This window comes from Podarcis erhardii (assembly GCF_964252035.2).
Source record: "Podarcis erhardii genome assembly, chromosome: 10".
In the NCBI taxonomy this organism is placed as follows: Eukaryota; Metazoa; Chordata; class Lepidosauria; order Squamata; family Lacertidae; genus Podarcis; species Podarcis erhardii.
In genome coordinates, this window is record NC_138500.1 from 67,487,866 (window position 1) to 67,515,247 (window position 27,382).

At 48.8% G+C, this 27,382-nt stretch overlaps 1 protein-coding gene across 2 annotated transcripts in view; it reads right to left on the reverse strand.

Moving 5' to 3' along the window:
• The window catches only part of LOC309350742 (sucrase-isomaltase, intestinal-like), a 100,748-nt gene that overhangs the window by 39,810 nt on the left and 33,556 nt on the right, over positions 1–27,382 (reverse strand). For both annotated transcript variants that reach the window (XM_081877897.1, XM_081877896.1), the window contains exons 7-9: positions 27,031–27,143; positions 5,483–5,608; positions 5,101–5,232 (exon numbers count right to left, since the gene is read on the reverse strand). In XM_081877897.1, the coding sequence (XP_081734023.1) occupies positions 5,101–5,232; positions 5,483–5,608; positions 27,031–27,143 (371 nt within the window). The remainder of the gene's footprint in view (positions 1–5,100; positions 5,233–5,482; positions 5,609–27,030; positions 27,144–27,382) is intronic.

Consider the following 27,382-nt stretch of genomic DNA (forward strand, 5'->3'; position numbering starts at 1 on the left):
TTTTCTGTGGGGGTTGATGAAGAGCAGGCAACCTTCCTCATTAAAGTTATTCTGCTGGAATAGATGTTGATCGTTCTGCTTGATAACCATTCTTACTTTTAGAGCATCAACCTTTGTATGGAAACAATGCATTTACTCTGACTCAGAATAAGTCAGAGGCGAAAATGGGGCCATTGTTCAAGGCAGGCAGCAGAGGATGATGAGTAAGCCCTGACATTCTTAGGGGGGAAATTGCCAGGAGGCAAAGGGGTGGTAGAGAGACTGAAATTGCATCATATATTTTTCACATGATACACTCACTTAAAAAAACAACAGCACAACAGTGATTTTTATGAGGTGAATGCTGCATCCATATTTGCCTCCACTTCTCCATGCATTGAAACCCGAGATGTCAGTAGTGGATAGCATAGTGCTTACCTGACTTCCCAACAGCTGAGTTATAGCTTCTAACTGGGAGGAGCAAAGTGGTGGGAGGCTGGCATGGTGCAAATGAATGAGCAGAGCAGGCACCAGACTGGTTCCGCTCACGTGTTTGCTTTGTGCTGCTTGCGTGGCAAGTCCACTGCCCCAAGAGAAATGAAGACACTGGACACATTATGTAAGGTTAATGGGCATAAAAAGGCCACAACTTTATTGATTACTGAATTGGAAGGTATTGGCCTTAGGCATTGGCTCCTATCGACTACCCGGCATGGAAACCAGGAAGGGTTGTCCACAAGCCGTGGGAGTCCTGTTGAAGTACGCCAACTAGGATCCCACGGGTATCACCGCTCGGGGGCGTGCCGGGGGCCCTGACCTCCCTAGGCTTCGGACAAGGCAATGCCCCCCGGAGTCCTCTACCAGACTACCCTTTCCATTGGGGAAGGTGATGGAGCTTCCTTCCCCCCATTCATTTGCATAACAATTGACCCCTGCCAATGCCTAACCGCCAATACCGAGGAAGTTGTGACGTTTGCTACGAGGTAGGCAAAAAAACCAAAAGGCTTGAATTACAGATAGGTAGCCGTGTTGGTCTGCCATGGTCAAAACAAAATAAAAAAATTCCTTCCAGTAGCACCTTAAAGACCAACTGAGTTAGTTCTAGGTATGAGCTTTCGTGTGCATGCACACTTCTTCAGATACCATCTGTATCTGAAGAAGTGTGCATGCACACGAAAGCTCATACCTAGAACTAACTCAGTTGGTCTTTAAGGTGCTACTGGAAGGAATTTTTTTATTTTGTTTCAAAAGGCTTGAAGTGTGCCAAATTGGAAAAATTCCTACCAGGCCCCTTGCGGTGACCAACCGAAGTCCATAGCAAGGTCATAGCTAGCTAAGCCTAAAGGGTGGGTGGGATGGGAAAACCGCTCGGCCAGGAAAGGTGAAAGAGGGCAGTCCCCGGGCGTGCCTGGCCTTAAATGGGCTAGGCCACACCTCCCCGGCCCGCCAATTGGTGGGTGGGGTGGAAGGCACGCCCGGGGATTCCCTCTTCACGTGGGGGCAAGGTCCCACCCCCGCGTGAGTGGGAGGAGGGTTTTGCCCGCAACCCCCTCTTCTCCCAGTCAGGTCGGAAATGGCTTTTTCCTTCGCATCTCCCATCTCCCTCCATTAAGCAGCAGTAACTCAGCTGTCAGGAAGTCAGAAGAACACAGCCACTCCACCATCCGCTCCAGGAAATATCCCTGTTCTCCTAAATCCAATGTCCAGAGGAAGCTGGTGCATTTCACAATATGGAGGCTCATTCAGAAGGACAACACAAACAGGTAGATAGTCGCCACTCATTGGGAGTTCCCCATGATCAAAGATAAATAGAGGAACCTGACCTTAAAAGGAAATTCAAAATCTTTAATAGCATTATGGGTACAACTGCATAGCTAATTTGGCTTTATAAAGGTAAGGTAAAGGGATCCCTGACCATTAGGTCCAGTCGTGGCCGACTCTGGGGTTGTGGCGCTCATCTCGCTTTACTGGCCGAGGGAGCCGGCGTACAACTTCCGGGTCATGTGGTCAGCATGACTAAGCCGCTTCTGGCGAACCAGAGCAGCTCACAGAAATGCTGTTTACCTTCCCGCCAGAGTGGTACCTATTTATCTACTTGCACTTTGACATGCTTTCAAACTGCTAGGTGGGCAGGAGCAGGGACCGAGCAATGGGAGCTCACCCTGTTGTGGGGATTTGAACCGCTGACCTTCTGATCGGCAAGTCCTAGGCTCTGTGGTTTAACCCACAGCACCACTCGCTTCTCTATTTGGCTTTATACGTTGACTTAATTATCATAGATGCGTAGGCAGAACATAGCAAGTGCCTTGCCGGGTCAGGCAAAAGGCCCATTTAGTCCAGGACACTGTTCTCAGAGTTGAGAACCAGATGCCCATGGGAAGCCCCCCAAGCAAGACATCAGTGCAATTGCACCCTCACCACTCATGATTCCAAGCAACTGGTAGAACACAGTCATCATGGCTAGTAGCAGCCATTAACAGTCTTATCGTCCATGAAATTATCCAATTCTCTTTTAAAGCCACCTCTATCATGTCCCTCCCCCTTAATTTACATTTCTTCTAAGCCAGTGTTCCTCAAACTTTGGTCCCTAGCTGTTTACGGACTACAGTTCCCATCATCCCTGGTCTTGCTAGCTAGGGATGATGGCAGTTGTAGTCCCAAAACAGCTGGAGACCCAAGTTTGCGAAATACTGTATCTAAAAAGCTCCAAACATGATGAACTTTCTTCATAGGAGAGTTGCTCCAGACTCACGATAATTTTGATTGTCCTGTGCCTCACCTTTTCTAGCAATTCATTTTTCAGATGGCGGTTTCGTTCTTGATTGCTTTGCTAATCATCCCTAGCAGGGCATTTGCCATTTTCACAGTAGCGACACCATAACCCTGTCTTCACTGAGCTGTTCATTAAAACCACCACATCCCTCTCCTGGTCAGTCATTACTAGCTTGCACTTCACACCAAAATGCGTTTGCCATTCACACATTCACCTCCTAATAAGGGAATGAGTTTATTCTGCATGTATCAGTCTCTAGAATAGAGGAGCAGACTGTCTCCCTCCTCCTAGCAGCTCATAGAGGCAGCTGTGGCTGAGAACATTTGCATTTGTCCTTAGATTATGGTATGCCCCCTTCCATTCTAAGTAAAGACCCATTTTTGACATGTTTTCATCAGCACAGCTCTTGGGAGAAAGCAAAAAGTGCTCTTCAGCTTTAATCGGTATTCTTGCAATTATAACACTAGGTCCTATTAGTCTGCAGGATGCATTAAGAATTCTTAATGTGCTTCCTTTGGTGATGGATTTACTAAACTGAAGAACTGTGTTTTCTGGCATGCTTATGGATTCTGAATTAGAGATGAAATATTAGGCTAGCATTTAGAGGGAAACTATTAGGCTAGCGTTACAATGATGCTTTGTGCATTTGTGCTGCACATTTCATCTGAGCATCCATGACAGTCAGAGGGGTGGGGTTCCCCTGAGGCTGACATGAACAGGAACTATGTCACTTGGCCAGTCTCAGTGGCTCCTCCCAACAGACATTTCCAGAGCAGTAAAGAATCTAGCTTCACAGAAGTAGCTCCCACTCCATTCTGGTAACATGTGCTTTAAAGGGCACAAGATGGCCTAAGAACTTCCTTCTGTCTTATGAACAGATTATGATCATGACAACCAATGTACTCCCCCCCCCCCCTACAAAATCCAAAGCAGTGGTTTTAGTGGGTTCAAGGTAGTCAGGAAATTCCTTTTTCCATATTCATGCAGACCCTCACAGAGCAATACATTGAGCTGGATGTATAACAGAATTTTTACATAGCAGGGATGGGGAGGTTTTTTCAAACCCAAGGCTCGCATTCCCCTGGGGTCCCATGCCAATAATGATGATGATGATGATGATGATGATGATAATTTATACCCCACCCATCTGGTTGGGTTTCCCCAGCCACTCTGGGCGGTTTCCAACAAAATATTAAAAACATTAAAAGCTTCCCTAAACAGGGAACAGATGTCTTCTAAAAGTCAGATAGTTGTTTATTTCCTTGACATGTGATGGGAGGGTGTTCCACAGGGTGGGTGCCACTACCGAGAAGGCCCTCTGCTTGCTTCCCTGTAACTTGGCTTCTCGCAGCGAGGGAACCGCCAGAAGGCCCTTGGCACTGGACCTCAGCGTCCGGGCAGAACGATGGGGGTGGAGACGCTCCTTCAGGTATACTGGGCCGAGGCCGTTTAGGGCTTTAAAGGTCAGCATCAGCACTTTGAATTGTGCTCGGAAACGTACTGGGAGCCAATGTAGGTCTTTCAAGACCGGTGTTATATGGTCTTGGCGGCCACCCCCAGTCACCAGTCTAGCTGCCGCATTCTGGATTAGTTGTAGTTTCCGAGTCACCTTCAAAGGTAGCCCCACATAGAGCGCATTGCAGTAGTCCAAGCGGGAGATAACCAGAGCATGCAACACTCTGGCACCTCTTTGCACACTGGAGAAGTGTTGCACATGCATGCATGGATTGCCGAGGCCGTTTAGGGCTTTAAAGGTCAGCATCAACACTTTGAATTGTGCTTGGAAACATACTGGGAGCCAATGTAGGTCTTTCAAGACTAGTGTTATGTGGTCTTGGCATCTGGGTGGAGCCAAAAGCAAAAATAGGCAGGGCACCAGATGCAAGAAGATACCTTCCTTCCAGTGAGGCACTTGAGGAAGGCACAGAGAGGGGCCAATGAGGGGTAAGTCCTGAGAGCCAGAGAGAGAAAGAGAGAGAGAGAGAGAGAGAGAGAGGCTTAAAGGACCTCATGTAGCCTCCAGGCCTGATGTCCCTCCATCCCTGCTGTACAGCACCCCCCCCCCCGCAAATCCATAATGGTGTTTGTGTTTTCTTCCTTTCCCACACAGTACTCACTCACTTCCCACCCCTCCCATTCTCATATTTTCACTAGGGACCCCCCCAAAAAAGAAAAAAACTGAACAGAGCATACTGAGAGTACAATGTACATTACCCGGGGGGGGGGGGGGAAGCATCCTGTTCTAAAAGAAAGTAGAGGAAAAAATATTTGCTTCAATGCCACAATTCATATAGCAAGTCATATGAATGAAAGCAATGTAAACAAGGTTAGTACTTAAGCTCATTTACCAGAATAATGACATAATGCAATCCATCCTTCTTCAACTCTTGCATGAATTCCGGTAGGCCAGCATACTTTTCTTTGTCATATGTGAAGTCCAGCTTACGGTCCATATAGTCAATGTCTCCGTACTGGACATCCTGGCAATTGCAACAGAAACATGTTGTGTTTAAGAAGAATAAAGCACAAAGGTTAAGTTTTGCCTTTTTGCTCAGGCTGATACCATAATGAAAGCTGGTACATAAATTATCCCATGCCCTATCAATTATACAATTAATATAATACCAACAAACATTATCAATACTATTCTTTTAGGGATACAATTTGTTCTTGTCCATTGTTTCCCCCTGGGAAACCAATTTAAATACACATTGCAAAATGCCCACTTACGTAGGGGATGCCATACTCTGTCATGCGCTTCACAACCTGCTCTACTGCACCAATGTCAGGATATCCCCATCGTGAAAGCTGGTACCCTAGAGACCAGTAAGGAGGAAGATGTGGCCGTCCAATAGCCTTAAAAGCAAAAAAACAGAACCAGAACATTTTTAGTTTTTTGGTTTTTTTAAGTGTGCTGCAGAATCTCATACAGTGACAGAGAAATTTAGATATTTTAGTTATTCTGTTAATATGAAACTCAGGTAAATTTAACAGGTGTGTTACACTCAGCAAAGTGCTACAGTGGAACCTCGGTTTTCAAACGTAATCTGTTCTGGAAGACCCTTTGACTTCTGAGGCATTCAAAAACCAAGGAGCAATGGGCAGTCGGCAAAATCCATTGAGAAAAAAGAAAAACACACAGCGGAAGCAGTTTGATTTCTGAGGCGCGTTCGAAAACGGAAGCGATTACTTTCGGGGTTTTGGAGTTTGGCTTCCAAAACGTTCAGCTTCCGAGATGCTCAAAAACTGAGGTTCCACTGTAATTCTATTCTTTGTAGTGCAGACCTTGGAACTGTGGGAAAATTATCACTTTATCAGGCAACAAAGCAGGAGTCTAGAGTCACGATCTGTGGAGAGTGAGCATATATTTCTTCTCAGAAGTAGTGAGTTCAAGGGGACTTGATCCCAGGTAGTGTACACAGGATTGCAAACCTTGTTTCTGTAGGGGAGGAAATACTTTTTGTTATGTAGTGAAGTTTCACCCTGGGCCAGCAGGGGGATACTGTATATAGTTTTCAATCAGGTCTGTAGATAGTTTTCCCTCAGGTCCGCGTCAGTTATTTTAGGCGGGAACTCTGGGCTGTTGTTGTTACAATGTTGACAGCCGGCTGCCTATAAAAGCAGGCCGGCTGAGCTGTTTGCAGTCAGTTCTATTCCAGCTTATGAAATAAAGAGCTAGTTGGAGAAATCGCTGTGTCGTCGGCTATGTCAACCCACAACATAACACTGGCGACGAAGGTGGGATGGATGGACATCAGAGCACAGCCAGATGCGGCCAGCCTCTGAACTGAGCTGAATCACTGAGCTGAATCACAGAGCGAAATCACTGAGCGAAATCACTGGACAGAACCAATTCAGAGCTGACTGTTCTGGCTAGAGCACGGTGTTCCATCCATCGCCCTTCACGCCGGCATCGGAATCATGGCTTCACTTGTGCCTCTACCGCCGTTTGCGCCAGCCTCTGAATCATGGGATTCCTACCTTGCTCGGTTCGACTGCTACCTCCAAGCCAACGAGCTGACAGCAGTATCAAAGGATCGGAAGCGGGGCCTATTCCTCAGCCTCTGTGGGCCTGAGGTGTTTGAGACGGCCCGAGCATTGGTTGCGCCCGAAGCAGTCCAGGCAACACCATGGGACACGATCCAAGAGAAGCTCCGCAACCACTACGCACCAAAGCCGTCCAAGATTGCTGCCCGCCATGCGTTCTACCACCGGAACCAGGCAGAGGGGGAGTCAATCAACAACTACACCACCGCCCTGCGACAGGCTGCAATGCACTGTGAGTTCCGAGACTTAGACGATGCCCTGATGGATCGAATCGTCTGCGGGGTCCGGGACATCCATCTGCAACGGCGTCTCCTCGCCAAGCCAGACCTCACGCTGCAGAAAGCCATTGAGGAGGCTGTGGCCTCAGAAGCTGCTGAACGCTCCGCCCAGGAGATCCGCAAGTGCAGCAGCCCGCGTCTTGCTAGGGAGCCAGTTCCGGTGCATCATGAAGAGGCCAGCAGTGATGAGGCATCCTCCAGTGAAGGCGATGACGTGCACCAGACAAAGCGGGAGCACAGGAAGTTCCAACAGAAGTCCAAGGGCCAACCGGAATGTGCCGGCTGCGGAGGCAACCATTCCCGTGCCAAGTGTCGATTCAGAGACGCCATCTGTAGGAAGTGTTCCAGAAGGGGCCACATCGCTAAGGTCTGCCGATCGGCTCCGTCTGACACCCCCCCTTCATCGACTCGCAAGTCCAAGCCTTCCCTCCAGTCTGCCAAGGAAAGTTGTTTCGCTCTCACCAACTGCCGCTGCCCGTCTGGAACCACGATTGGCCAAACCGACTCGCCTACGCGACGCAAGCTGAACGTCACGGTGCTCATTGAAGGAGCTCCATGTGACATGGAGATCGACACCGGGTCTGCCCTGTCCATCGTGTCGTGGAGCACCATCAAAAGACTGGTACCCAGAGTGTCCAAAAGGCAACTCGACTCTCACCGCGTACACCTGAGAGACTACCAGGGAAACGACATTCCCGTGGTAGGCGTTGGCCGGTTCCGGATTGCCTTCAAGGATTTTTCGGGCCTGCTCCGGTTGGTGGTGGTCGAAGGTCAGCGGCCAAGCCTCCTAGGGCTAGACTGGTTTGATGCCCTCGGCCTGGAAGTCACCGGCATCAACTGCATCTCTAACGCAGAGACTGAGGGTCTGGTCAAAGACTTTGCCGAGGTTTTTGACGGCACCTTGGGGCAATATACAGGTACGCCCATCTCCTTTAGCCTTGATCCACAAGTCGCCCCCATCAAGCTAAAGCCACGCCGGGTTCCCTTTGCTCTCAAGGCTAAGGTGGACGAACAACTGGACAAACTGATCGCCCAAGGAGTTTTGGAGCCGGTTGACCACGCCAAGTGGGAAACCCCCATCGTCACGCCTGTCAAGCCAGATGGGTCGGTGAGAATCTGCGCTGACTACAAGTGCACGATCAACAAGGCACTTCAGCAGCACGCTTATCCGGTTCCTGTTGTCCAACACCTGCTGCATTCCCTGGGTGAGGGTAAGGTCTTCGCTAAGCTGGACCTTGCCCAAGCCTATCAACAACTGCCAGTCGATGATGCCACTGCTGAAGCCCAGACGATCGTCACCCACCGGGGGGCATTCCGTTGCCGCCGGTTGCAGTTCGGGGTGAGTGTGGCTCCTGGCATCTTCCAAAGCCTTATGGAGCGTCTCCTGCAAGGGCTTCCGGGCGTGGTACCATATTTTGATGACGTCTTGGTGTCTGCAGACTCACACCAGCAGCTGTTCGAGCGCCTCCGTGCCGTGCTGACCAGGTTCCAAGAGGCCGGGCTCAAGGTAAAGAGGGAGAAGTGCCAGATCGCCGTTCCACAGGTAGAGTTCCTGGGCTATCTTATCGATGCCTCCGGCCTTCACCCGACCACATCCAAGATCCGCGCTATCCAGCAGGCCCCCACCCCAAAGAACAAGACGGAGTTGCAGGCATTCCTGGGGCTGCTGAACTTTTATAACATGTTCCTGCCCCACAAAGCCACAGTGGCTGAGCCTCTTCACCGACTCCTTAGTACAAAGACGCCTTGGGCCTGGGGTCATCGGGAGACGGCGGCCTTCAACGCGGTTAAGGCTCTCCTTTCATCAGACAGTGTGCTGGTACAGTACAGTGAATCCAGGCCGCTGGTCCTTGCCTGCGACGCCTCACCTTTTGGCATCGGTGCTGTCCTTAGTCACCGTTTTCCAGATGGAAGAGAAGCACCACTCGCCTACTTTTCCAGGACACTATCTCTGACGGAACGGAATTACAGCCAGCTCGACAAGGAGGCATTGGCACTTGTGGCTGGAGTGAAGAGGTTCCATGAATACCTCTATGGCAGGACTTTTGACCTCATCACTGACCACAAGCCACTCCTGGGCCTCCTCGCCGGTGATCGTCCAACTCCACCGGTCCTCTCGCCACGCATGCTGCGATGGACTGTTTTCCTGGCTGCCTACCACTACCGGCTCATCCATCGCCCGGGGAAATCGATGGGCCATGCCGACGCCCTCAGCCGTTGCCCTCTTCCAGCATTTGTGGAAGACCCGGCTCCAGCTTCATCGCTCCTTCTGATTGAGGATCTTCCGGCAGCGCCTGTATCAGCTGCCACTGTGGCCTCCGCGTCTGCCCAGGATCGCACCATCAGCCGGGTGCTCAACTGGGTGTGGAGGGGGTGGCCACAAGGGCCTTTTGCATCAGAGTTCCAGCCCTTCGCAACCAGACAACATGAACTCTCAGCTCATCGCGGCTGTCTGCTGTGGGGAGACCGCGTCGTGATTCCCCAGGGACTCCGTCAGCGCGTCCTGGAGGCTCTGCACGTTGGCCACCCGGGAATTGTCAAAATGAAGGCGTTGGCTCGGTGTTATGTCTGGTGGCCTAATATGGACGATGCCATCACTGCCTGGGTGTCCGCCTGTCAAGCGTGCCAAGAGTCGAGGCCTGCACCACCGGCAGCTAAGGGACACACCTGGGAGACGCCAAAGACACCCTGGTCGAGGGTGCACATCGATCTGGCTGGCCCCTTTCACGGCCGGACCTTTATGGTAGTGGTGGACGCCTATTCCAAATGGCTGGAGGTCGCCCTGATGCCCTCCACCACTACCGAAGCTGTCATCCGGGTGCTGCGAGGCCTGTTTGCAACGCATGGGTGTCCTGATGTCCTTGTCTCTGACAACGGACCACAGTTCACGTCAGGCACGTTTGAGCGGTATCTTTTGGGACTGGGCATCCGCCATGCCCTAACGGCACCCTTTCATCCATCCAGCAACGGGCAAGCGGAAAGAATGGTGCGCTCGACAAAAGAGGCACTGGCGCGCCTGGACCGGGGAGACTGGCATGAGCGGGTCGCCGAATACTTGTTCGTGCAACACATCACCCCTCATGCGGCCACAGGGAGGAGTCCTGCTGAACTGCTTATGGGCCGCCGCCTCAGGTCACCACTCGACCGGCTACACCCGGACTTTGCCGTGGCTGAACCCCCAGGCTGTGCCAACGCGCCACGGTCATTTGTCCCCGGAAACCAGGTCTTTGCCCGGAACTATGTGGGGGACATTCCTTGGGTGCCAGCCACAGTAGTGGGAGTCACGGGACCTCGCTCGTACCAGGTGGCACTCGAAGACGGACGCTTGTGGCGACGGCACATAGACCAGCTTAGGCGCAGGGTTGGGGACTTGGACACTACCGAGGTGCCCCCAACTGCGCTTGCGGCTCCAGAAGAGACACGTACAGATGGCGAGGCCCCACCTACACCTCCCTCGCAAACTGCCAGCGTGGAGCCGAACCAAGCCGCTTCAGAGGGTCTGCCAGACTTACCACAGACTCAGACCACTCCACTTGCGGAGGCTCCACCCACAGCAGCGGATCCAGGGGATTTGGTTCCAACGCCACCTAGGGTCGCACCACAGCCTCAGCAAGAACTGTGTGGCCCTCCGGACTTGGCTACCAGTCCCCGGCGGTCTGGCAGAGTTCCCAAGCGCCCAACTTATTTAAAGGACTATGTTGTTGGACATGTATCACTGTTGGTCTAAGTATGGGAAATGTAACCAATATGCTTTTGTGCCTAATTGAACCATTACGCGTAGTGCTGTATATAAGGAAACCATTACGATTGTAACTAACGCCTTATCTCGGTGGGGAGGGGTGTTATGTAGTGAAGTTTCACCCTGGGCCAGCAGGGGGATACTGTATATAGTTTTCAATCAGGTCTGTAGATAGTTTTCCCTCAGGTCCGCGTCAGTTATTTTAGGCGGGAACTCTGGGCTGTTGTTGTTACAATGTTGACAGCCGGCTGCCTATAAAAGCAGGCCGGCTGAGCTGTTTGCAGTCAGTTCTATTCCAGCTTATGAAATAAAGAGCTAGTTGGAGAAATCGCTGTGTCGTCGGCTATGTCAACCCACAACATAACACTTTTCAAATCTATTTTAGTTGTGTGTTAGTTTTTCTCTGCACTTTGAGCAGGCAAGATAGCTAGGGAAGCTGATTAGAGGCCTTTTAAACAAGTAAGATGTCACGAAGATGCAGGCAAACTTTTGTAGTTAAAGTACCACAAGGAATATTCACAACAATAGCTCTTTTGAAGAGCAGGAACACAGCCAGCATTATCAAGAAGCAGTTTTGTCGAGCAGAAGATTCCACCCCGAAGGAGAGCACTTTCCCTCCTCTTAATCTATCATTACCAAGTAGGGGGGTGGAGATCAGATGAAGTGTCGTTTTCAACAGAGGTGCCAAAATGTCTCAAAGCCAGCATTGTGGAGCAGCCACCATGAGCTGATTTTGCCTCTCAACATTTTGCCATCCTAGTAATTAGTAATTTCACCAGATGAGAATATTGTTGTAGAACTGCATACAGGAGTTAAGGTCACCTTCTGATGGATTTTCCACCTCAAATATAAAACAGCCTTATAATATCCTGATTTTGCAGTCCTTGCTACTTTCGTAGCCTTGAATGAGAGGCTGTTGAGGAGATCTGTGCTAAATAGGACAAAGTGGGAGGGAAAGCATTCCCTTCTTATTTTCTTCACCCAATGCATATTTGTTCGGGCTTTTGTCAGATGATGGGAAACACATGGATTTTCATCTTGGGGTATAAACATCACAGATCACTCCAGCAGTGGGTGTTTTGCGGTGGGGAAGACAGATGCTGCAGACCCCTTTTCAGGCCCACAAAGAAACAAAATTGTGTCCTAATTTCACCCAGCTGTGCCTGGGATTTACTAAAACTACCTTCTTGCTCCTGCTATAGTCCGTACCCTGATTGTTTCAATTTACCCCCATCTAAAGTTCAAGTCTAAATGGCACATTGAAGAGACCATATTTAGCTGTTCCCATTGACAGGTGGCTGTTCCATGCATTTGTATAGCAATACTGTTCCGCTAATTAAATGTTGGAAAAAATACCCTGAGTTTTCTTCCACATACTGGCTCAGTCCAGTCCCCAGTTTCTTCATAGCCATTGCCAATTAGCAAGCCTTTAATTAAATCAATACAACATTTTGAACTTTCCAGCCCAGAATGATACTATTTTTAATGCCACAGTCTGCTAAGCTACCTCATCGAAAGGTTGGTGTTTATTCAGAGCTCTCTGAGTTTTAATTATTTGCATTCACCTCCTCAGGTCAAACACACACACACACCAAGCTCAGTTAATTGCAATCGACTACTCATAGTTCAGGCACTTGATTTGGTATAGCTAAGCATTTGCAAATTGTTGAATGGCAAAATAACAATTGTGCACTCCTTGAAACCATCACACAAGATGGCTTTGCCACCCACAGGGATGAGCTGCAAGACAACCGCAAGTTTCTCCAAATGTCAAAGCACTTTTAAGATTGCTGTCTTATATATTAAGGTTACCAGATGTTTTTCAGTGAATCTGGGAAAACTTTTCAACTTCAGTAGGAAATGATAGGATTTTGTCAGGGGACTGATTTGGAAATCTGGGGACTGTCCCTGGGAAATGGGGACATCTGGTAATCTTGTTATATATAGTATATAATCTTATAATCTTGCATTGCAAGTGCAACTCTTGCAGCTTTATCAAAATCCTAGCATTGTACAGGTGTTCAGCTACTAATCAGAATAACTCAAGATAAGAAATGAGGAGTTGGCTCGTCATGGAAAGAATTAGTAAGAAGAGCTTTGGAAAGCTATGTGGTTTTTTTGGGAGGGGCGGGGAGGAACCAGTTATAGAAGTTTTCAGCGTTGAATGCACTTTTCACCTGGCTGCTGATACTGAAAGCTAACAAGTAACCTCCCATCTATGTACATAGTAAGTTATGACTCAAAGGTCTACTGTCCCTTAGCAGGACAGGATTTAGGTTTGATGAGGCCCTAAGCTACTGAAGGTAATGGAGCCCATTATATGTCCAGCTGTCCTCTGTCAACAACAAACAGACTTCCGAAACGGATTAAGTTTGAGAACTAAGGTACCCCTGTATATAGAAATGAGCAAACCAGTGATATTTTAGGGAGCAGGCTAGCAGGAGGGGCCCATTACTTACATCATAGGAGCCTACACAACACAAAACACTGTTGCTGTATGTAGGTTTTATTTTATTTGTTTTTTATCTTATATTTTAGAAATGTACATCCAGGTGTTTTTTCCTTTACATTTTCTGGGGGGCCCCAAGAGAGTGGGCCCTAAGCTATAGCTTGTTTTGCTTATGCGTAAATCTGGCACTGGCCCTTAGCCAAAAATGTTGTGATCAAAAATGTTGTGAGTAATGGGCCAATGGCCATAATAAAGATAAATCCAATCCAATCCAAAAATGTTGTGAGTTTATTGTAGGGAATATGAACGAAAAATGAAATTATGTCATTTAAAATCTGCCTAGTGCTTTTTAATTAGTTCGGTGCTTTTGCACTCATTGGCTGGAAAGCTGGAAGACAGAAATAGGTTTACTTTTTGGCACTAATGGGAACTTATTTTCTAAGCATCACAGCCGTACAAGATTGGTCCCAATCATGTTTGGAGAAGGAAGGTATCAACCTCCTTCATGTATGCTGCGGTCCCAATAAAGACATCCTTCACCTATAATTCATTAAAGGAAAAGCAACGGTATAGCTGCAACTTCTATCATGGTGTGCTACTTGGCCCTTAGTGAGCGTAAAAATAATAATCAAGTACTGGGTTGTTACAGACCTGTCAGTACAAGATTCCCACCACATAGTGGCAGAACTCACAGCCAGGTGACTGAGACATTCTTCAAGGGGAAAGGTGGAGAAGAGGCTTGCTGGAATTCCCAGGAGAAGAGGCTTGCTAGAAGCCAATTCCATTACCGTCCAGACTCCAGAATTAAATAGTGCAAAGGGTGATGTGTCTGCTTGCTTTAGATTTGGGAGAAGTTACAGGGACTAATGCAATTTGTTAAATATATATGTCAGAGCTGGGACGCCTCCCCCTACCCACCCCGTTGCAGCAGCTGGTATTGGGGGGATATTTGGCAGGAACCCCCGAGTTTCCCTGGCTTTCTCAGGTTCCTGGCAAGAGCAATGGCAAAATGCATGCATCGTCTCAGGGCATGATCAAACTAAGCTTCTCAGTAATACTTCTGCAGGAGAAAGAGTTCAGCAGGAGTTCAGAGAAATACTCCAGCACTGAAAGTCTTTCTCACAGCATTAATGCTTCCTCTCAATAACTGAAGGGCCTCAATGTATCCTGCTGCTAAATATTTGAGGGTATGTGTTCCCAAACACTAAGTACCACCCTTGCATGACATTTTCTTAGGTCACATCCACACCATATATTTAAAGCACATAGCTTCTGCCAAAGAGTCCTGAAAAACTGTAGCTTATGCATAGCTGTCAACTTTTCCCTTTTCTTGCAAGGAATCCTATTCGGAATAAGGGAATTTCCCTTTAAAAAAGGGAAACGTTGGCAGCTATGAGCTTACGTTTCACAGAGCTGCAATTCCCAGCACCCTTAACGCACTACAGTTCCTAGGATTTTTTTGGGGGGGAGCCACATGCTTTAAGTACGTGCAGATGTGACCTAAATTCAGAGCATCAGGTTGGTTTGGAAGCCACAGACAACACGATTCTCATGCTGATGCCACCACAGGGCAACTATATGTTCCACAGAGCCCACAAAGGTACTTGCCAACCCTGCATAATAAGACTGGAAATTTCCAATGTGGAAGAAACATTATTTGCCTGTTGGGTGGGTAGGTTCCCTAAAGGTAAAGGACCCCTGACAGTTAAGTCCAGTCAAAGGCGACTATGGGGTTGCGGCGCTCATCTTGCTTTACTGGCCGAGGGAGCCGACGTTTGTCCGCAGACAGTTTTTCTGGGTCATGTGGCCAGCATAACTAAGTCGCTTCTGATGAAACCAGAGCAGCACATGGAAACGCCATTTACCTTCCCGCCAGAGCAGTACCTATTTATCTACTTGCATTGGCGTGCTTTTGAACTGCTAGGTTGGCAGGAGCTGGCACCGAGCAATGGGAGCTCCCTTCGTCGCGGGGATTCGAACCACTGCCCTTCAGATCAGCAAGACCTAGGCTCAGTGGTTTAGACCACAGCACCACCCACGTCTCTACCTCAAGCTATATATTAAGTTCAAAGCTTTGAAATATTGAGCTCAACGCCAGATACAGCACATGGGACATGTGGGACAGCTTCCTATACTGGTGTCAGGAAATGGTCAGCCATATATCAGGCTTAACTTTACTTAATTAAATGGAAAGGAACCAAGACAATGAAGTACACAAAGTAGATGAGGTACACAAACTGGCTCCATATGAGAGCTGGGGTCTTTAAAGCTGCTTAAACACACACACAGTAGAATCATTTTTCTTTGAACATGTGATCTCCATGTCATACCACAAACTGGGTGGTTGGCTTTTTTATAATAAAAGACAACTCTCCTCCATTTTAAAAGCAGTTTTGCCACATTGCATGGTAGAGGGACTACTAACAAATCTATCACAGAACTTTATGGATTCCGAATGGCATCTTTAAAATAGATATCAGGGAAGGACAGGATTTACAGCCACAATTCCATACTCTCCAACATTTCTCCAATGAAAATAGGAACGTCCTATTCAGGGCCATCTTACCCATAGGCACTAGGGGTGTGGGGCACCCAGGTGCCGGGCTCTCGGAGGCGCCAGGCCGAGAGCCCAGGGCCCAAGAGTTGAGTCCGGAGAAGAGCCCACCCGTTTGTCAGAGCGCTGTGGCGGGCTCTTCTGCTGTGGGCAGCTCAGTGCAGCAAGTTCAGGGGCAACCGAGCCAGTGAGATGCTGAGGCGGCTGGCCGGCCGGCTCTGCCCTCCTCCGCACCTGGGACTGGGCAACTGGGGGGGGGCACCGGTCGGATCTTTGCACCCCGGCGCCACATACATTTAAGACAGCCCTGATCCTATTCCATGATGATGACGATATTTATACCCCACCCATCTGATTGGGTTGCCCCAGTCACTCTGGGCGGCTTCCAACATATGAAAAACCTCAATAAAACATTAAACATTAAAAAAATTCCTTATACAGGGTTGCCTTCAGATGTCTTCTAAAGGGTGCATAGTTACTTATCTCCTTCGCTTGGGGGGTCACATAACTCCATACCCTCCATTTCTCTGACGCAAATAGGGACATCCTAAAGAAAACCGGGACATTCTGGGTTCAAATCAGAAACTGGGATGGCTTCTGTAAATCAGTTTCTTTTTTCTACAAGACAGACCTCTGCAGCACCTTTTCACCAACTAGGTACTGAGTTGATATTGATGTTAGAGCTCAAGGGTGCGTCCTTCAGTAACCTAGACTTTTCATCTGCATTAGCATGCCTTTAGGAGCATCCTGGTTTGGGCTATAGTAGTCCTTCTCTAGGCAGTGTGACCCATACATAATCCTGTTATAGATTCAGTTACGTAACTGCATCCTTGTGCTTGTAAACATCGGGTGTAACCTAAGGCAAGGCTAAATTCTGCCAGAGCCCCCCTGAGGAAACAGCATGTAGGGTTGAACAATTACAAGAAAACTGCTTGCAAGGTGGGCTTAACTTTTAAAACAGTTCCTTTCCCAAGTTCATTAGGCTGGAGCATCTAAGGTGAACTTGATTTTGAATTAACAGAATAGTCCAAGAGAAGACTTTAAAAGTAGGACAGCTGGAGAAACAAATGTTCCTTAGTCTAATTACGCCTTAGATGGTCTCTCAAATGGATCCCCCTGAAGCTTCCCAATAAAGTAACCAACATCTGGCACATATTCCAGATGGTTCCGCTGAAGCAGAGCAGAATTTAGTAGACCTGGAATTAACGTTTGATGTTGCCAGAATAGAGCTTTCTTTCCTTGAAATGTAGCCTCAGTGCAGAGCTTTCGGTACGCTTTGCAAAACTGGGCAGAACAAAGGCTATAGAATAATTTGCAAAAGTACAATACAGTGGTACCTCAGGTTAAGTACTTAATTCGTTCCGGAGGTCCGTTCTGAACCTGAAACTGTTCTTAACCTGAAGCTAATGGGGCCTCCTGCTGCCGCTGCGCCGCCGGAGCACAATTTCCGTTCTCATCCTGAAGCAAAGTTCTTAACCTGAAGCACTATTTCTGGGTTAGCGGAGTCTGTAACCTGAAGTGTATGTAACCCGAGGTACCACTGTAGAGGGTGAAGAAAAATAACTGAAACCGTAGAAGGACTAACGCTATAGGCTACTAGCCAGAAACAAAGAGATGATGGAATGCCAAAGAGGAATTTTTTGTGTGTGAATTCTTCCTGCAAACAGTGTCTCCTGCATTTGACCATTCATAAAGGGATAACTCTGAAAAAGCTTCACAGCTGAATTCTTATGGGAATGTAATGTATCTGTTTGGAAATAATTGGTGTAATTCAGAGGATATGTTGGCTTTAAAAGGTTATGTAAAAGAGCACAACAATACAATACATTACCTTTAGTTTTGAAATATTATTTCTAATAAATAAACCCTGGAACATGTTTCTTCTCGATTTATCTGAACTCTTAAGGGCATTGTGATCTTTTCTATTGTTTGCCACTAGGATATGTTTTTTCATGTGAAGGTTATGTAAATCTAAAAGTGCACCCAAATAAAGTTGACAAATCAGGGAGGAAGTCTGTAGGCTGGGTAAGATCGCTTTCTATGTGCTGGAAGGTTTATTTTGTGGGGCCACTTTGCAAAAAAGCAACGTATGGTAAAAAGTGGTAGTGAGGTGCTTAGTGAGGTGACTGCCTCAGGTAGCTGATTGAAAGAGTCTTGAAAGGGCAAAAAACGATTAGTTACTTAAGTTATTGTAATTTTACTGCCCTGGAGAAGGAGTAGAACTTGTGGGATTTTGGCTTTATGTGCCAAAGCAGCTTGGCTGGCCTTGGGTACTATGCATATTAACTACATGCGCACCATCCATTTAAAGCACGTGGCTCCCCCCAAAAAAATTCTCTCACAGAGCTATAATTCCCAGCACCCATAACAAACTACCATTCCCGGGACTCTAGAAGCTAATCTTTAAACAACAACAACTTTGGTTTGTGAAGACTTATTCCTGCCCGAATGGCATTTATTTTTCTCCTATACAGGAATTATTATCATCTCTCCTCAAGCTCCCCAATTAGAAGCTGTGAGAGAAGCAGGATAAGAAGAAGAAGGGATTGAATGCTACCAATTTGGCAGGTGAAAGGTCACACCAGGTCTGAACAAACTAAATTGTCTCCCTCGGCACATCCCTTGCTTTTGAAATTTGCAGTCAACATATTCACCAATTGAGTAATGTTCTAAGAATAGCACCTGGCGTTTAAAGATTTCCAGGAAGCTGGCTTCAGAAATAATTTCACCGTGAAATTACCTCAGAGCACTTCCTCAGACTTCCCACCGTGATTTCCACTGTAGCAAAGAACTTGGGGCAATATCCATTACTACTGGCCTATCACATGTTTATTTTGGAAATATGAGTCGGTGCTTCAGTTATTTTTTTACAGCCCCACCTTAGCTGCCGTTGGGTACCAACAGAGATCAAGACCAAGCCTTATATTTTCAGTTGCTCACACTTTGCTGAGTTGGGGAAATTTTAATTTCAGGGGCAGGCTTCCCAGAGGTTTGCTAATTGAATAGGATTTCACCTGAGAAATTCTGAATGGCGGCTATATTTATACAGGCAATTTCCCAAGGAGTTTTCCTATTATTACAATATAGCTGGTACAACACGAACAGAAAATAAAGTTACCATCAATGGCACTGACAGTGAAAGTAATTGAATAAAATATATTAATTAGCATCTCATAAAACAACTCTAACTTGGAAGTAATCCTCACCATGTTCAGTTGGACTTACTCCCAGGTAAGTGTGAATAGGATTACAGCCTCAATGTCCTATTTTTATTTTTGTGCTTTTTCGTAAGCTGCCCAGGGCATATTTACCGACAGGTGGATATAAGTTGTTAAGTTGTGGGTTGACATAGCCGACGACACAGCGATTTCTCCAACTAGCTCTTTATTTCGTAAGCTGGAATAGAACTGACTGCAAACAGCTCAGCCGGCCTGCTTTTATAGGCAGCCGGCTGTCAACATTGTAACAACAACAGCCCAGAGTTCCCGCCTAAAATAACTGACGCGGACCTGAGTGAAAACTATATACAGTATCCCCCTGCTGGCCCAGGGTGAAACTTCACTACATAACACCCCTCCCCACCGAGATAAGGCGTTAGTTACAATCGTAATGGTTTCCTTATATACAGCACTACGCGTAATGGTTCAATTAGGCACAGAAGCATATTGGTTACATTTCCCATACTTAGACCAACAGTGATACATGTCCAACAACATAGTCCTTTAAATAAGTTGGGCGCTTGGAAGCTCTGCCAGACCGCCGGGGACTGGTAGCCAAGTCCGGAGGGCCACACAGTTCTTGCTGAGGCTGTGGTGCGACCCTAGGTGGCGTTGGAACCAAATCCCCTGGATCCGCTGCTGTGGGTGGAGCCTCCGCAAGTGGAGTGGTCTGAGTCTGTGGTAAGTCTGGCAGACCCTCTGAAGCGGCTTGGTTCGGCTCCACGCTGGCAGTTTGCGAGGGAGGTGTAGGTGGGGCCTCGCCATCTGTACGTGTCTCTTCTGGAGCCGCAAGCGCAGTTGGGGGCACCTCGGTAGTGTCCAGGTCCCCAACCCTGCGCCTAAGCTGGTCTATGTGCCGTCGCCACAAGCGTCCGTCTTCGAGTGCCACCTGGTACGAGCGAGGTCCAGTGACTCCCACTACTGTGGCTGGCACCCAAGGAATGTCCCCCACATAGTTCCGGGCAAAGACCTGGTTTCCTGGGACAAATGACCGTGGCGCGTTGGCACAGCCTGGGGGTTCAGCCACGGCAAAGTCCGGGTGTAGCCGGTCGAGCGGTGACCTGAGGCGGCGGCCCATAAGCAGTTCAGCAGGACTCCTCCCTGTGGCCGCATGAGGGGTGATGTGTTGCACGAACAAGTATTCGGCGACCCGCTCATGCCAGTCTCCCCGGTCCAGGCGCGCCAGTGCCTCTTTTGTCGAGCGCACCATTCTTTCCGCTTGCCCGTTGCTGGATGGATGAAAGGGTGCCGTTAGGGCATGGCGGATGCCCAGTCCCAAAAGATACCGCTCAAACGTGCCTGACGTGAACTGTGGTCCGTTGTCAGAGACAAGGACATCAGGACACCCATGCGTTGCAAACAGGCCTCGCAGCACCCGGATGACAGCTTCGGTAGTGGTGGAGGGCATCAGGGCGACCTCCAGCCATTTGGAATAGGCGTCCACCACTACCATAAAGGTCCGGCCGTGAAAGGGGCCAGCCAGATCGATGTGCACCCTCGACCAGGGTGTCTTTGGCGTCTCCCAGGTGTGTCCCTTAGCTGCCGGTGGTACAGGCCTCGACTCTTGGCACGCTTGACAGGCGGACACCCAGGCATTGATGGCATCGTCCATATTAGGCCACCAGACGTAACACCGAGCCAACGCCTTCATTTTGACAATTCCCGGGTGGCCAACGTGCAGAGCCTCCAGGACGCGCTGACGGAGTCCCTGGGGAATCACGACGCGGTCTCCCCACAGCAGACAGCCGCGATGAGCTGAGAGTTCATGTTGTCTGGTTGCGAAGGGCTGGAACTCTGATGCAAAAGGCCCTTGTGGCCACCCCCTCCACACCCAGTTGAGCACCCGGCTGATGGTGCGATCCTGGGCAGACGCGGAGGCCACAGTGGCAGCTGATACAGGCGCTGCCGGAAGATCCTCAATCAGAAGGAGCGATGAAGCTGGAGCCGGGTCTTCCACAAATGCTGGAAGAGGGCAACGGCTGAGGGCGTCGGCATGGCCCATCGATTTCCCCGGGCGATGGATGAGCCGGTAGTGGTAGGCAGCCAGGAAAACAGTCCATCGCAGCATGCGTGGCGAGAGGACCGGTGGAGTTGGACGATCACCGGCGAGGAGGCCCAGGAGTGGCTTGTGGTCAGTGATGAGGTCAAAAGTCCTGCCATAGAGGTATTCATGGAACCTCTTCACTCCAGCCACAAGTGCCAATGCCTCCTTGTCGAGCTGGCTGTAATTCCGTTCCGTCAGAGATAGTGTCCTGGAAAAGTAGGCGAGTGGTGCTTCTCTTCCATCTGGAAAACGGTGACTAAGGACAGCACCGATGCCAAAAGGTGAGGCGTCGCAGGCAAGGACCAGCGGCCTGGATTCACTGTACTGTACCAGCACACTGTCTGATGAAAGGAGAGCCTTAACCGCGTTGAAGGCCGCCGTCTCCCGATGACCCCAGGCCCAAGGCGTCTTTGTACTAAGGAGTCGGTGAAGAGGCTCAGCCACTGTGGCTTTGTGGGGCAGGAACATGTTATAAAAGTTCAGCAGCCCCAGGAATGCCTGCAACTCCGTCTTGTTCTTTGGGGTGGGGGCCTGCTGGATAGCGCGGATCTTGGATGTGGTCGGGTGAAGGCCGGAGGCATCGATAAGATAGCCCAGGAACTCTACCTGTGGAACGGCGATCTGGCACTTCTCCCTCTTTACCTTGAGCCCGGCCTCTTGGAACCTGGTCAGCACGGCACGGAGGCGCTCGAACAGCTGCTGGTGTGAGTCTGCAGACACCAAGACGTCATCAAAATATGGTACCACGCCCGGAAGCCCTTGCAGGAGACGCTCCATAAGGCTTTGGAAGATGCCAGGAGCCACACTCACCCCGAACTGCAACCGGCGGCAACGGAATGCCCCCCGGTGGGTGACGATCGTCTGGGCTTCAGCAGTGGCATCATCGACGGGCAGTTGTTGATAGGCTTGGGCAAGGTCCAGCTTAGCGAAGACCTTACCCTCACCCAGGGAATGCAGCAGGTGTTGGACAACAGGAACCGGATAAGCGTGCTGCTGAAGTGCCTTGTTGATCGTGCACTTGTAGTCAGCGCAGATTCTCACCGACCCATCTGGCTTGACAGGCGTGACGATGGGGGTTTCCCACTTGGCGTGGTCAACCGGCTCCAAAACTCCTTGGGCGATCAGTTTGTCCAGTTGTTCGTCCACCTTAGCCTTGAGAGCAAAGGGAACCCGGCGTGGCTTTAGCTTGATGGGGGCGACTTGTGGATCAAGGCTAAAGGAGATGGGCGTACCTGTATATTGCCCCAAGGTGCCGTCAAAAACCTCGGCAAAGTCTTTGACCAGACCCTCAGTCTCTGCGTTAGAGATGCAGTTGATGCCGGTGACTTCCAGGCCGAGGGCATCAAACCAGTCTAGCCCTAGGAGGCTTGGCCGCTGACCTTCGACCACCACCAACCGGAGCAGGCCCGAAAAATCCTTGAAGGCAATCCGGAACCGGCCAACGCCTACCACGGGAATGTCGTTTCCCTGGTAGTCTCTCAGGTGTACGCGGTGAGAGTCGAGTTGCCTTTTGGACACTCTGGGTACCAGTCTTTTGATGGTGCTCCACGACACGATGGACAGGGCAGACCCGGTGTCGATCTCCATGTCACATGGAGCTCCTTCAATGAGCACCGTGACGTTCAGCTTGCGTCGCGTAGGCGAGTCGGTTTGGCCAATCGTGGTTCCAGACGGGCAGCGGCAGTTGGTGAGAGCGAAACAACTTTCCTTGGCAGACTGGAGGGAAGGCTTGGACTTGCGAGTCGATGAAGGGGGGGTGTCAGACGGAGCCGATCGGCAGACCTTAGCGATGTGGCCCCTTCTGGAACACTTCCTACAGATGGCGTCTCTGAATCGACACTTGGCACGGGAATGGTTGCCTCCGCAGCCGGCACATTCCGGTTGGCCCTTGGACTTCTGTTGGAACTTCCTGTGCTCCCGCTTTGTCTGGTGCACGTCATCGCCTTCACTGGAGGATGCCTCATCACTGCTGGCCTCTTCATGATGCACCGGAACTGGCTCCCTAGCAAGACGCGGGCTGCTGCACTTGCGGATCTCCTGGGCGGAGCGTTCAGCAGCTTCTGAGGCCACAGCCTCCTCAATGGCTTTCTGCAGCGTGAGGTCTGGCTTGGCGAGGAGACGCCGTTGCAGATGGATGTCCCGGACCCCGCAGACGATTCGATCCATCAGGGCATCGTCTAAGTCTCGGAACTCACAGTGCATTGCAGCCTGTCGCAGGGCGGTGGTGTAGTTGTTGATTGACTCCCCCTCTGCCTGGTTCCGGTGGTAGAACGCATGGCGGGCAGCAATCTTGGACGGCTTTGGTGCGTAGTGGTTGCGGAGCTTCTCTTGGATCGTGTCCCATGGTGTTGCCTGGACTGCTTCGGGCGCAACCAATGCTCGGGCCGTCTCAAACACCTCAGGCCCACAGAGGCTGAGGAATAGGCCCCGCTTCCGATCCTTTGATACTGCTGTCAGCTCGTTGGCTTGGAGGTAGCAGTCGAACCGAGCGAGGTAGGAATCCCATGATTCAGAGGCTGGCGCAAACGGCGGTAGAGGCACAAGTGAAGCCATGATTCCGATGCCGGCGTGAAGGGCGATGGATGGAACACAGTGCTCTAGCCAGAACAGTCAGCTCTGAATTGGTTCTGTCCAGTGATTTCGCTCAGTGATTTCGCTCTGTGATTCAGCTCAGTGATTCAGCTCAGTTCAGAGGCTGGCCGCATCTGGCTGTGCTCTGATGTCCATCAATCCCATCCTCGTCGCCAGTGTTAAGTTGTGGGTTGACATAGCCGACGACACAGCGATTTCTCCAACTAGCTCTTTATTTCGTAAGCTGGAATAGAACTGACTGCAAACAGCTCAGCCGGCCTGCTTTTATAGGCAGCCGGCTGTCAACATTGTAACAACAACAGCCCAGAGTTCCCGCCTAAAATAACTGACGCGGACCTGAGTGAAAACTATATACAGTATCCCCCTGCTGGCCCAGGGTGAAACTTCACTACATAACATAAGTCATCAACAACCACCCATCAAAGCATCCGTTTTGTCATGCCACAAATGTACACTGTGTACGTTTGGGAATGTGTTTGATATTTACCTGCCGATCTTTGAATTACCTAATTTTAAGGAAAGTAAGTTTATTTGGCCTTACTGATCTTATATCATTCATTTAACACTACCTCTCTCTATTTTAGCAACTGGTTATCTATAGCCAAGCCCTATGCTATAACCTTATTTACTTTTGTGCCTTTAGAAGATAATTCCTGCATTTACTCTGAGAAGAATGTATGACGGACAGCGTGAGGAGACAATATCTGGTGTTGCCAACGACACAAGAAGCTAAACAATTAATAAATGCCATATTGTTCAAAGCTGGGAAAGGCTAATGTAAGTTTGAAAGGGTGTTAAAAAGGGAAATTAAGCTTTTCCACTGATGAAATAACGGAGGCTTATGAATTATTTTCTTTGACTTCAAATGGAGAGGGTTGTCACCTTTACTTTTTCTCAACAGACAGAATTTTTACAAATACACTTACTCCCAGAGTGAAAACGTGAAACGATTCAGTTTGCTTAATTTCTGCCGCCCGCTTTTAAAGGCATTCCTTTGCAAACATACACCATACAGTGGTACCTCTGGGTGTGAACGGGATCCAGTCTGGAGCCCCATTCGCATCCTGAAGTGAACGCAACCCACGTCTGCGCATCCGCGGGTCGCGATTCGCTGCATCTGTGCATGCGCGTGATGTTATTTTGAGCGTCTGCACGTGCACGAGCAGCGAAACCCAGAAGTAACGCATTTCGTTACTTCCCGGTCACTACGGAGCACAACCTGAAAATGCTCAACCTGGTATGACTGTAGTTGCATACTTAGAACTGCAGTGTCTCCTCTTTCTGGGCAAGAGAAGATGCCTACCAAGAATGCCAGACAGGTACCTGTTACAGGACAGATCCTGCGACGAAAGTATCAGGGCAGTGCCCAGCTAAAGCCTCTTTAGCACATCATCCAGGGTATTCGACTTTTCATAGAAGATGACCCTTCGCTCTGAAGTAAAGGCCTGCCCATCTTCACAGGCAGCTCCCAGTCTTAAAAACAAATAGTCAGCACCCAAAATGGACTACTTAACAGCTTGATGGGGAAGGACTTTTTGAGGGGACCATGGGTGGTAGTGGCAGAAAGACAGGCTCCTGCAGGCGCCCCATTGCCAACTGCCACATTAGAAAAATGTGCCAAGTATAAGCTCTTAGTGGCAGGACCCATGTTTAATCAGGGGATAGTGTTGTTTGAGTAGATAGGTGACAGAATTGGCATCAGGATTGTAGCATCGGCTGCTTGCTTATTCTGCCACTGTTAACCCATCTACCAACTCTACAATTCTGCGATTCTGTTAATTCCACGATACCTGTCTACCAATCAAATTATTGAGGATTCATTCTTTGCTTGCAGGGTAGTTAGTGAGTGTTGCATCAGGCATAGCTGTCAATATTTCCCTTTTTTTAAGGGAAATTCCCTTATTCCGAATAGGATTCCTCGCAATAAAGGGAAAAGTTGACAACTATAGCATCAGGGCAAGTGTTATCCTACACTTTCAGGGGCATTTCCTCATCCGTTTCCTTACCGCGGAGTCTGATATTTGGGGTGAGTGGGTTTGTTGCGACTGAATAACAGCAGCAGTGTGGAATGCCCAAAGGAACCTTGCTTATGAAACAAGCCTAGGCAACCATGGTAAAGTTTCTGAAATATTCACCCGAAAATTACGGGCAAATGCTACGAGCATTTCCGCCAATCATTTTGCAAGCAACGCCTCTCTTAGGAAGGAGCCCTCTCAAGTCAGACTGAGTGAAACAAAGGAAGGAAATACAGTGTACATAACAATAACACAGCAATATGTTTTTGTGGAATTTGGCACTGTTGTGTACTGAGTTGAATAGGATCCAAATTGCAGCAGTCTGATTGGTCCTAGAACAATAGGATTCAGAATGCAGCAGTCTGATTGGTCCTAGAACAATAGGATTCAGAATGCAGCAGTCTGATTGGTCCTAGAACAATGGGATCCAGAATGCAGCAGTCTGATTGGTCTGCAGGAGCCACCCAATCCAACTCCAGGTGGAAGTGAAGCCGCAACCTGATTGACCTACAGGAGAATCCCAGAATTAGCCAATCACGTGGGGCCCATTGTGTAAATAATGTATATAAAGCAGACATTTCGAGGGAACTTCCATTCCTCCTCACTACTATGAGCTGAATAAAGAGCATGAAATCCACACTCGACTCCGAGTATATTTCAGGCACCTTCTAGGGAAAACAAGGATTCACAGGTGGCATTAAAGGGGCTGTAATCAGAGCTCCAAGTTATTGAGAAGGCCTTTTGTGCTTTGAGAAAATATTGGTGCTATGTGCTAGAAAAATGCAATGAAGAGAAGGGAGGGGAGGGAGCAATAGGAGGAACCAAATAAACAAATCTAGATGGAACATGGGTTACAAACCCTTGGTGAACATTCCAATATCCTATTATTTATTTCAGTTCTTACTCCCTGAAAGCCATCCAGATACTAGACTGATAAACATTAACTTTTAGCAGATTGATAACATTTTAAAAGTGTTTTACAGCGACTTCAATTCCTTCTACCTCTATATTAAAATTCATAGATAGGACCAGTATTAAAGTTGCCCCACTGGCTTCTGAAGATACAATTTTTTTTCAGTGCAACTCAACAAATGCAATAAAGAGTCAAGGAGGCTAATAAAACCACCCCATTGCAAATAAGTAAGTATAGTTGTCGATTTAAAGATCAGTACAATTGATCTTTAAATCAAGAGGGTGTGTTTTTGTTGTTGTTTTGCAAAGGGCTGACGCACCAAGTTTCACTGTCATCATTGTGATGCAATACCTCATGCAAACCGACAACCAAATCAACAAGTAAATGCTTTTCTTAGCACCGCATGCCTGAACAGATTTTTCAACTAACCTCTGTATATTGCTGGATTACATTTTCTGGAGTTGGGCCAAGGAAGACATAGAAATCGAGAACCCCTCCAATGGTGCGGAAGGTCAAAGATGGCTCTGGATGCAACGTGACATCTAGAAGAAGTTGACAGATATGTTGAATTCAGTATAAATTACCTCAGAGCAAATGATCCCTATGCAGTGGCGTAGCGTGGGTTGTCAGCACCCGGGGCAAGGCAAGTAATTTGCGCCCCCTAACCCGTGGATTTGCGCCCCCTAACCCTAACCCCCAGATGTTGCACCCGGTGCGGCCGGCCCCCCCTGCACCCCCACGCTACGCCACTGTCCCTATGCAATGAACTTGACTTTTCTGT